At 41.3% G+C, this 12,239-nt stretch overlaps 1 protein-coding gene across 1 annotated transcript in view; it reads right to left on the bottom strand.

The window, feature by feature from the left end:
* Positions 1-12,239, bottom strand: part of SHB (SH2 domain containing adaptor protein B) — a 63,343-nt gene that overhangs the window by 8,896 nt on the left and 42,208 nt on the right. Inside the window, exons 4-5 of the mRNA XM_005143439.3 lie at positions 8,869-9,040; positions 6,569-6,688 (exon numbers count right to left, since the gene is read on the bottom strand). Coding sequence (XP_005143496.2) covers positions 6,569-6,688; positions 8,869-9,040 — 292 coding nt within the window. The remainder of the gene's footprint in view (positions 1-6,568; positions 6,689-8,868; positions 9,041-12,239) is intronic.

The raw sequence follows: 12,239 nt of genomic DNA, 5'->3' as shown, positions 1-12,239 counted from the left end.
ACAGACATAATATAAGGAGCTTGCAACTAGGCATTTCATCAGCAGTCACAGATTGGGAGCCCTGGTCACAATACAGTTTACCAGGATTATAGATCTCCAGTTCTTAGCCAGCCTTATGCAATTAAAAATATGTTTAAGTAAAGAGTGGGAGCGTATGAGTGAGCCAAATTTTCCTACAGGAAAAAGGAAAATCAAGAAACAGTGCAGGGCTGCTGTAGGAGGCACAAAAGCATGCACAGCTGCCCCTCGGGCCTTTGGAACCTTTTTGTTCTGGGAAGGTAGATCATTCATTCTGCTATGGAGAATTTAAACAACGCTGACAAGAAGGCCCAGTTCTCCGGATTACAACCCATAGAAAGATGCTTTCTGCCTCAAACACTTGCCATCAACAATAATAGTTCTTTGTTTCTAACCGAGATGAGCTGTACATCACAAAGATCTTCTTTGTTGACCTCAGATGTAGCCAATTCACATGTAAGTATTTTTTGTTATGTAAACTATGATATATCAAAATAACAGACACTGACTTGAACAACTTAAGCTACCCTCATATTTTATCTACAGTTGCATTTTAATTTGTTAACAAAGCAACTTGGACACTTTTTTTATACCTTTGGAATGATAACTTTTTGAATTTGAATCAGACAGAAAACTTGTGCAAATTCCCCGTGTGAGTTAAGCCTGTCTGGCCCTCTCAAAGTTAATGGAGCAAAGAAAGATTTCCTGCTGTTGGAAAAGATTATTTTAAGAAATGTCTCCACTGTGCAATCTTCAGTTATATTAAATGAAATTGAGCAAATTCTCCCATATTTTAAGTTTTCAAATACAGGTAATACTTGCATAGATTCTCACTGCCAGACATTGCTGTGTTTTGAGAAACCTAAAGTTAGTCTTTTGTTACTAGAGAAAAAGAAAACCATAAACCCAAACGCCAGAGTCAGAACCTCATGAAGCTAAGGAATAGACTTTAAATCACTGTCACTTAATCTCAGTACAAAATCAGGGTGTTTTTCTTCTTCCCTGAATCAGGAATATGTGATATTTCATTGAAAAAAAATGCTATCTTGCAGATGCTGATAAATGTCCCTGAGCAGCACAAACACATCTAAAAGTCAATGGTGAATCTGAATTCCTGGAAGAAGCATGCAACATTTGGACAGGAACAGATGCTGCAGTTTTGCCCAAGAATGATCTTAGACGCAGAGATACACAATTACCAGAGCATATCTCACCTCATAAAGAAATTCCAGCATCTTACTGACCTATATATGAACTACTTTCCCATTTCTATGACTAAGTAGAATAATTCTGGCTTAAACAACAATAATACAGAAAACACAGTGTCATAGGTCGAGGAATGCAACCACAGATGACAGAAGTAACTCACTAGATTTCAGCATCAACCAATCAGATACTGGAACCCCTGGTTTTGTAAACTAAAATGGAAAAAGGTCCTGCTCCTACCTACCCAAACACAAGTGCCTTTGGCTCCTGTATAATTTAGGTAGACTTGGGACTGCATTTTAGAAGAGCCAGTTTGACCTGTCTATTTTTTTCCCATTGTAGCCAGAATTCTGTCAGTCTCTTGACAACCTATTTCCAGCATGATTAAAACAAAAAAAAAAACCCACAACCCAAACAAGCAAAACCCAACTAAATTAAATCCCTACCTTTTTATTCTTTAATGTGGTTCATTTATGCAGTTACACAACAAAGACCATTTTATTATTTTCCCAGAACAATGTTCTGTGACAAAAATTTCTGCACATTTTAAAATGACAGTGCTAGTAGTACAGTGCCAGAAGCTTCATACTGTAATTCACTGCCTTTTTCTAGTCAACTCTCATAAGCATAGAAATCAGTCATATTCAGAGCACAGCCTGCTCTCAACACAGATTAAAGGATTTGCCACGAGATGACAACAGTCAAATGCTCCTCAGACTACAAGGGGGAACTGTCAGTTCATTCCTGTGTATGTGTGTGAATGTGTGTAAATTCAGCTTTTCCATAATATTTTCCATGTTATTTCTCCCTCACAGATAACTTCAATATGTGTAATCCTTTATTTCATGTAGTCACTCATGTGAGTATACAGATATTCTGCCTATCCCTTACTATCTCTATCACAGGCTGCTACATCCCTATCCCACAGCCTAATGGGAGGATGCAGGCTACATACAGCTACGTGCTTTTGAGAGCACATTAATTAGCAATTGAAAAGTGACTATGGTTATTTGAAAGTATTTAATTAGGGCTTCTGCAGCCAGTCATAATTTTTAATCAACATGTTTAAACAGTAAAGCAATTTCTCCTCAAACTTATTACACAAAGAAAGTAACAGCAAGACATCAAACTCAATTAAGTAACCGAGGACATATCTGATAATCATTTTAGGACTCTAGTCCAATACATTGCCAAAGCAAGCCTGGATAGCTTAATCTTCAGCAGTGCTTTCCCATGTTCAAAGCAGGGTCATAGCAGAGACTATATCCATTGCTTCAGGGCCCTTGTAGCCTGAATTTCCATTTCAACACAGCTGAATTGGGAAATAGGTCTTAAGGGGCACCCAGAAGCAGCTCCAGAGTTCTAGTGTAGAAAATATTCATTAAAGCTGGACTCTAGGAGAGGCAAATCTAATATACATCCTAGTTCTCTTGTGAACCCCTTCAGTTTGGCTGTTGAGCCTTACACCAACGGGTTTTACTTGGTTTACTGTGCCCAGCCGTGGGGTAGTACTCCCTTCCCTTCTATAAATCAGAGAGCCTTCCAGCCTCTCATATGGAGGTTTCAAGCTCAAGACAACTCCACGTGCTTCTTCAAGTCTGACAACATTATTTTTTGGGAGATGGTTTTCACACAACCAACAGACATTGAGGCCTTAAGGTCTCATTCATTCAGTCTTCCTTGAGACCACACAGCTGATAAAGGACTTGGTGCTCTACCCTGGCAATTCTCCTACCTTATGAGAAGGGGGTATGTTCTTAGAAACAACACAGAAAAGAATGCAGAAAGTCAAGAGACTTGACAGAGGTGGAGAAGCTGAGAGATATTATGCTTAAGATCTAGTAAACCTTTCTATTTCAGGTATTTCTAGGAGGCCTTTGTTCTCTTCCTCTCTTTTGCTTCTGGCAAGAAATGTAACTAAGGATGTGCCTTTGTGAATCACAAGTAATCTACTATTTGAACAGACCCATCAGCTCAAGGACATACAACAGTAGCAGTGGCCTCAAAACCCAGCCCCCTCCCTTTGGTTACAACAAGCCAAGAGAAGGTGCTATATGCTTTAACGGGAATCAAACAAGGTGAACAGATTTCTTCTAAGCAAAGGATTTCAGGACAGTCTTGTTCCGTAACACTTTCAAAGCGCTGCGCAACAGCCCATGGTGAATACATTGTGCTTCCATTGCACTAGCACACCTCCTAGCACTGACAAAAAGCACCAAGCATGCAGGTGCTAGGGACAGACACTAGGGGGCACTGGAAATAACTAAGGATAGCAGTCCTTCAGTTCTGTCAGAGAATGAAAGCCCTCGCTGCTCTTACACCTCTGCAGACTACTTAAGACCTGCAGTGTAGCACACAGTGGTCTCTGGCTAAATGATATGGAGAGCCTGAAGACAGGCATGCTTGGGCCTGCTACTATTTGGAGTGGTACAGTCTGCACAGCACTTGATCTAGAGACCTTTAGGGTCCCATAGTCAGCCTTGAGGCATTGCTGGTATAGTTCTGGCATTTCAGCTCACAGTCATAATTCAGTCACAGTCCATCTATGTTAAGTCATGGCATATGGTTTTTGAATCAAAACATTAAAGAGGTATGATTACGGGGGTTTTGCAATAGGACCTGGATGCACTTGGTGGGTAATGCAGGAGGATAAGGAATTCCAATGTGTGCCTCAGGGGGATTTGATTCTGAATGAGAATAGCCAATAAATTAAACTATATGATGCTAACTGCTACTTAATACTGTATATATTGCCACTGTGGTTGTATGCCTGTGGTGGCTATATTTCCATCACTGGACACTAGGCACCTCATGGCAACTTTCTCCATATCTGAGGATTAGAACCCTTGTCCCTTTTGATTAATGAAGAATGAACCGGAAAAGTGCAGCGGTGATGGAATCAGAACTGGCTTCAGTATTCAGCAATCCAGCACCACAAGCCATCTTTCCTGACTCAAAAACTGTTTAAACCCAATCATGTTGTTATAGCCCAAAGTCATGGACTCAACGAATTCAACAAACCTTTATAACTGTGGGACTATGGGAATCATATCTGTGTGCGTGTACACGTACGCATAGACAGGGTGTTGACTTACGGAGCTGAACATGGGCCAGCTTGTGCCGAGGCAGCCAAGAAGGCCAACAGAATCCTGGCCTGTATCACCAATAGTCTGGCCATCAGGGCCAGGGCAGTGATCATCCCCTGTACTGGGCACTGGTGAGGCTGCACCTCAAATCCTGTGTTCAGTTCTGGGCCCCTCACTACAAGAGAGACATGGAGGTGCTGGAGTGGGTCCAGAGAAGGGCAATGGAGCTGGTGAAGGGCTTGGAGCACAAGTGTGATGGGGAACAGCTGAGGGAACTGGGGGTGTTTAGTCTGGAGAAAACTCAAGGGGACTTTATCGCTCCCTACAACTGCCTGAAAGGAGGATGGAGCCAGGAGGTGGCTGGTCTCTGCTCCCAAAGAACAAACAATAGGACAAGAGGAAACGGCCCCAAGCTGCACCAGGGGAGGTTTATACTGGGTATTAGGGACAGTTTCTTCTGTGTTCAGAAGGGTGGTCAGGCATTGGAGCAGGCTGCCCAGGGCAGTGGTGGAATCACCGTCCCTGGAAGTGTTCACAAACTGTATAGATGAGGCCTTCAGTGACACGGTTTAGTGGTGGCCTTGGCAGTGCTGGGGCAACAGCTGGACTTGATGATCTGGAAGGTCTTTTCTAACCTGGATGATTCTATGATTAAAAAGAGTCTTATATTCAGTTGGTATTATCAAAAACACTGTGATGAGGCACCTGCACACAACTCCAACAGTGCTCATGCCAGCAACCCAAAGCCTGCAGCTCCTTTATGACTTTTTAAAAAGAGAAGTCCAGTTGCATATCCTACTCATATCCTCATGATCATCATGGAAATTAACTGCCTGCCAGTGACATCAGGCAGCAACTAAAGTCTACAATTGAATATTTCAGCAGCATTTTTCTGTAAAGGGAAATAATTTTATTTCCAGCAGTGGAGTCAACACTATGAATTGGGCTATACACATCCTCAGTATGATTTGAAGAGGGGATGGTTGGTTGCTATGGTTAACTCTGCCAACTACCCCATGCACACCTTGTTTAAGCACTTCAATACAGCCCATATATCTGTGCTGGTGAAATGGGTCTTATACATGGTACTCAAAAATGAAGCATGGGAAAGAGTAAGAAGCCATCTGAACACTGGCTTAGCGAATTCAGTGAAGTCAACAAAACTGAAAGAACACAAAGGCTTGAAACCTCTTTGACCATCACACAGCACACGCACTTCTACTCAATCCAAAGTGGAGATACAAACCCAATCTGGAATTCACTCGTTTAGACCTGCAGACTAAACCAAGATAGAGTAGATATGGCCCCTTATTTCTAAGGAACTTAAGAATGTAAAAAGGATTAGGTTTGTTGCTGTCTATGGAGGTATGCTTTCACAATCATCCCCAGGAAGTAAAATGTGTCTCCAGAACAGACCTATTAAGAAACCATGTAAAAGCCAAACTGGCAGGAGTAATGCTAGCAAAAACATCAAACAAGTTTGTGTCCCAGACCTACCTGGAAGGGTAGGTTCCACATCAAACCCTATCCTGTAACAAGGAAAGAAAAGGAAATAATCCTCTATGCAGATGTACAGCCTATATAAAGGTCAAGGGGCTTTTTGCTCTCCTGCATGGAGTGCCTGGAGACTTCCTCTGCTGGAAATGCAAGTGAACTTATGTCCCTGCCCTTGGCAGAAGGGTTGGACTAGATGATCTTTGAAGGCTCCTTCCAACCCAAACCATTCTATGACATGTTGAAGCCAACATCTTTAATGTATCCTAATCAGCCAAAGGTAGGTGCAGCAAGTTCAAAGCAGTACTGAGACAAGAACAATGCTCATTTCCTAATTCTGTGTATCTTTCATTATTGATCCTGTGCTTTTTACTTTCAAGAATTGTAGCAATACTGTACAGCTGTAGCACAGTAAACCATACAAAACTTTCCTTCCATATATTAAGCAAAAGAAATAAAATCCCCAAACAATACAGTTGCTTATTCACCCTGAAGCAAAAAAAAGCAGGTTCATTTCATTAAATAAGCACCAAATGAAGATTAAAAATCTCTTTACATCCCCAGATTGCAAAGTCCTAATTCAGTGATTGTCACTATATACCACGCACACTGACAGTCTCAAACTCACTGGGTGCCCTTCTCAGCTGTACCACTGCAGCAAAAGACTGGATCATTTTCTACTCTTGTACCAGAAAAGTTATAGCTTATAAATTACATTTATTATTTATTATATTACATTTATTTTTTTACTGATAAGTACTTACTTCAGTGAAAGAGAATAGTCATGCTTGCTTGTTTGACTATTCCTTACAAGGTAGCTACACTCTTTACATAAACGTAACAGGTTTTCTGCATCTGTCCGACTGATTGCTCCATGATACCATCTAGGAAAAAGCAGAGAGATTAATACACACATTTCAACTCATACTCCTTTCACTACTTCTTTTCTTTAAGGTATGAATAATGTTTACTATCACATGGATATCTTCTAAATCTGTATTATGAATAAAAAGCACATTGGTTGCATTACCTGTGATATATCAATATTTCAAATAATATACAAAAGAACAAGTGTGAATCAGAAAATGGTTTTAGCACAGTCGAAAAATTATTCTCATTATCTATTTCCTATTTCTATATTTTTTCTGACCCAACCAAAATCAGGGATATACCCTGGACTCTGACATTCAAAAGGAATTACTTCATCTGTTGTTCAGATCTGATGCTCCCTAGTTGTCAGAGAGATTCACAGAAAAAGAATGCAGGGATGGTTTCAGGAAGCGAAACCTGCTTTTAAAACAAGTTGGAAGAAAAGCAGTGAAGTATGAAGACAACTGCTAATGGAGAATATCTGATTCACAAGTGACCCATGGAAGTTGTTTTGGCTACAGCCGAGAGTAAAGAGAAGCAGCCAGAAGTGTAATTGCTTATGAATCATATGCCCATGTAAATGGAACATTGAGATTGCTCCAGCTAGGTAGCAAGATAAGTATGGTGTGATGATCAGCTTAAAGTTCCTGACAAATCTGTTGTTTTAACTGTAGTGGGTCAATTTGCCCTGGGTGTGTTTGTTTTTTAAATGTTAACATACAGTTATTTGTACAGATAGTCAAAGACAAAAACAGTAAAATGACAGCTTCTGAAAGATCCCAATGCAAAAGCATGAGGCATAAAAACCTAAAGAGATGCACGCCTTTTAATATATCCTGGAAAACAGGCACACAGTGCTAACCTGATAGCAAAATCCCAACATAATCACACACTTCGACCTTTATCAGGATATCCTCCCTGGATTGAAATCATCCTGACTGTGGCTTATAGAATGGTCTTCCTGATGTCCCTTACTTTCTCAATGGCCAGGTTTCAGCTGCAGCTGAAGTGGCTGCAGCTCCACTGAAAACAGGACATGTACACTAATTATACAATAAGTATAACAAGTTATTGCAGCTCATATAATGCATAACACCACGCTGTTTTTGAATTGGTCAGAGCAAAACAGGAAGTCACCAGGTCTTGTACATAAGGCTGGGAGGGATTCACTTTCAAGAACACAATAGAAACAGCAGAATATACTTTCTTCTTTTCAGTGTTATTGAGGAAGTGGAACAAATTCATTCAACTCTCCTGGATCCAAGAGTTACTAAGTTCATAGTTACATTTTTCTTAATCACAATTAAACAACTAAAAGTAGTTTCTTGATATATTATTACACCTTGGTATTTCTCCCTGTTTGGGAAACTTGCACGCTCAAGAACAAAGTATTCTCACAAAAACCACATTCACATCAAGACATGACTTCGCTTTTCTGTGTGAATCCGTTGGCTTCACAGTGCTCAGAAATATCAATGCAACCTGTGCAAATTGGTCCACAAAAAGATTTTTTTTTTATTTTGTGTAACAGAGAATTCTGGCCCCTTCTGTGAGGCTCCACCTTTGGTATAACACAGTACAGTGGGTCATTCCATCAAACAAGCCAATCTGTACAGGTGGTTCAATGAAGGGTAATCATATGGCAGGATAGAGGACACCTTTGTGGATATCAGACATTCACTGCAGGGAATTCCCCCAGAACATGAGTTTGGAGCTGACAGAACTGCCTCTAAATACCACCCTCAAGCTTGACACCACCAGAGTTGAAATGCCTCTGTTCTGAAGGCTTTGTAAGTGGTCTCATCAGTCTCTCCATGGAGCAGTATTGCAGACAGAAGCAAGGTGCATCTGAGGCACTAGAAACATGCTATGCAGCCACAATGATATGGAATCTGTGCATCTTTAAAGCACAGTTTTTATATAGGTGATATGCATCTGTTTTCCCTAATGCAATGTAATCAACACTGTTGAAAGTGGAATAATTGCCCATTCTTGGCAGACAAATTTCACTGTTCCTGAGATGAATTTAGTGCTTAAAAGTATTTTGTCTCCCACAAAAGTTAATCACAGGATTAACAGGAATAGTTTTTTGCACTACCACGGGAAACTGAGGAGGGGGAAGTAGACAGGAAGATCTGGGACACTTGCTGCTTCTGTAATTGGGGAAGCAAAGAGCTAGAGAGCAATTACTTACATCTGCTTTTCCAGCTGAATAGTTGGATCTATTCTCTCTCCCAGGATCCCACAAAACTCTGGACTGCCATGTTTGATGGGTTTAAAGCCTCCTCCAGGTGCTCTTAACTGCCTGTGCTGGTCGTTGGAGGGAGAAGGAGATGCTTGTCGTTTCTCACTTCCATTGAATTGGGCTGAAAGATATACAATAATTACCTCTCCAAGCAAGGTTAACAAGGACCAGAATAGTTGTAGCACTTAGAGAGGTTTCACACTTCCCAGTAAGAATAAAGGTGTACCCACAAGCATTAGGATGTAGCAGTTTATCCACAAACTTATGTAAATGTGTTTCTGACTATGCAAAATTCAATCCTAAACTCCTCTGCCTTTCCAATAGCAAAATCCACACTCTTCCAAACCTTGTTACAATAACTAGGGCTTATCTTAGCATTTGATACTTTCCTCTCCAAGAGATGATACTCTTAATCAAGTAATAGGAACAAGGATAGGTTCCTGCCCTAACTACAGTAACAAACAAGTGAGAACCGGAATCCAGCTTGGCTCAGTGGAATCATCCTAATCATCCTAACCCATCTAACATCCACATCAGAAATACTGGCAAGCAGCAATGAATTAAAAGTGTATCCGCTTATACAAAACGGGCACAAAACTTTTGTTTTGAAACATTAGGGTACAAAGTGACAAAAAAGGAAAATAGCATTTATTAGTCTCTTTCACAAGCTGTATTATTCCAGAAAAACCAAAATAACTTATTTTTCAAATCTGTAATTTTTAGAGCATTGCAACAGCAATAGCAAGGCACATACTAATGCTGAAGCGCTGGTACAGGTTGCCGAAAAGAGCCATGGCTGCCCCATCCTTGACAGTGCTTAAGGCCAGGTTGGATGGGGCTTGGAGCAACCTGGTCTAGAGGCAGTGTCGTGGTTTAAACTAAATCTGCACAGTTCCCCCTTTGTTTCCCCTCCCCCCCTTACCTTCCCACTCCCGGAGGGATGGGAAGGAGAGCCAGAGGAATACAACTCCCACGGATTGAGGTAAAATCAGTCCAGCAATCAAGGTATAACAGAAATAACTACTGGTACCAATAACAAATCAATGTTAGAGGAGACAAACAGGGAGAGAGAATACGATACCACCTGCCGCCATGAGGCCAGCCCGAAAGAGAGAGAGAGCTTCCCCCCTCCCCTCCTGGCCAGCTTCCAGTTGCCTCCCCGAGCCCAGCCCGGAGTGTTAACCCCTTCCCTTCCGGCCAGCTTCCAGACCCCTCCCCGAGCAGGACGTGCTGTGGTATGGAATACCTCCCCGACTAGCCCAGACCAGGCGCCCTATCTCTCCCTCCTCCCTGGCAGAGCATGAGCTACTGCTGAATACATGACAGGAAGGTGTCCTTGCGCGTCAACTGGGTGATCGTAAGATCCTTTCCAACCCACATGATTCTGTGATTCTATGTCAGCATCCTCATTCCACACTTAGTACACTTACAGATTCTACGTATCTGTGTAATTTCAAAAAATTAAAGACAGAATATTGACAGAAACCGTGAAAGGAGCTACCCACACCATCTTCCTTATTTTTGCTGCATTCTATGGTTTGCTGCTTCATCAAAGACTAACACTCTAAGCTGCAGATGAATCAGGAGGCAATCAACAAAATGTGTACAAACACACACAGTGCAATCAACTCCCCTATGAGTTTCAAGACCTGTGAGCTTCAAGATCAAAGAAAATGGTACAAGGACAACAGCATGCTGTAGATCTCATGCATTTACACAGCCACTTAGGCATGTGGCTGTAGTACTTATTGTTTTAATGTGACAATATACCACAGGAAGGTAACTGTAATGTTAAAAAACATAATGCATACAAAATAGAGGTATTTGTATGCCTTCCTTCTGTGCTTAGGCCACTTCCAAATTTTCTATTCAGAAAAAGTAGGCGCAAATTATTGCAAAAATTGGATTAATGTATTTCATCATATTCTGAAGTATGCATGGCAGAAATATACTTGTTATTTCTTAAAATTGAGATTTAACCTCATTACCTAGGTAATGAAAGCTGATCAGCATAACAAGGAGAAATACTGCATGTGTGTACTTGCCAGTGACATATATGAACAGAGCTATTATTTCAAATGTAAGAAAACCACCTGGATATAGTTTGTGAACTCTGTGAAAACTGGTGAATGTAATGTCAGCTTCTGACCAACCAACACCTTTCACACCAAAAAATTAGTTCATAGGACAAACATGAAACTCAGCTTCATAAACAGCAATATCTTTATAATGTGATGGTTAGAAGTAGGATCTGTTCTCCAAAAAGAGTACAAATTTCGATGCTTTTGTATGTTTTATCTGTCTGAAACGCTCAGGCATATCTCAAAACTCTTGCTCTTTCATGTTTTTGTCTGTTTTTTTTTGGGGGGGGGGTGCAGTGAGAAAGAACTAAATTGGCAGGAAGAAGGAGTCTGAAAGGGATATCCAGGCATATTAAACTGACAAGTGTGATACCCAGTCAGGCACCAACCCATGCAATGCTGTTATCAGGGCCGAGTATAGTCCCTTTTTAACCAAAGCTACAGTATATACAGTGAAGGTTCAGAAGCTTGGCTACATGCAGCAGGAAATATAGTTTTTCACTGCTGTAGTACTTCTGTTTATATAGCCGTTGCAGTTATGGAACTGAGTGCATGCCTGACCCTTCCTCACAGTTCATGTGGCCTCTCCTCCCCCCACCCTGTAGCTGGTGCCATGCTCCTCTGTTGGTGGATTCATGCCTGAAATTCTCTACTTCAAGTGTCAAAGTCCTAGGCTTTCTGTACAACAGCAGCTGTCAAGGAGCTCAGGATCAGTGCTGAAAACTAGTGCCACATGGCCCTCTTTGTAACAGAGGCTCACTTATTTTGTAAAGCAATACCCAAGACAGGACTTACAGATTTTACATGTATTTGCTTTATCCAAAGGTTTGCTGCCCCATATGAGAAACCGGAAAGGCTTTATTGGCTCATTTGGGAGCTAGTGTAAATCTGACATTCCTGAACTGGGCTCTCCCTTCCCAGGCAGGCTGATGTACCACAAAACTACTCCATTCAATCTACTCTGCCAGCCTCAGCTCTTCTAGGCAAACTAGTTTGCCTGGCTCAGCAAGAGGTCTAACAAGACCTGCTTAATTCCCATAAAAGCCATCAAAACCACATTTCGGCTTCAGCCGTACAGCCTCCAAGGAAAATAAAACCAAATTTGTTTCTTGAAGAACTCAAGCTTCAGGCAAGCAAAATGCTGCACTCCAGCTTTGCCACACAGAGAGAAATCTTTCAGCACTATAGTTAACAGCAGAAGTCCCTGGGGAAGGCTGTACATAGCTTGCTCCACAATGT

Source organism: Melopsittacus undulatus, chromosome Z (assembly GCF_012275295.1).
Source record: "Melopsittacus undulatus isolate bMelUnd1 chromosome Z, bMelUnd1.mat.Z, whole genome shotgun sequence".
In the NCBI taxonomy this organism is placed as follows: Eukaryota; Metazoa; Chordata; class Aves; order Psittaciformes; family Psittaculidae; genus Melopsittacus; species Melopsittacus undulatus.
The sequence above is the reverse complement of the archived record's forward strand: the minus strand, read 5'-3'. Positions and strand labels throughout refer to the sequence as shown.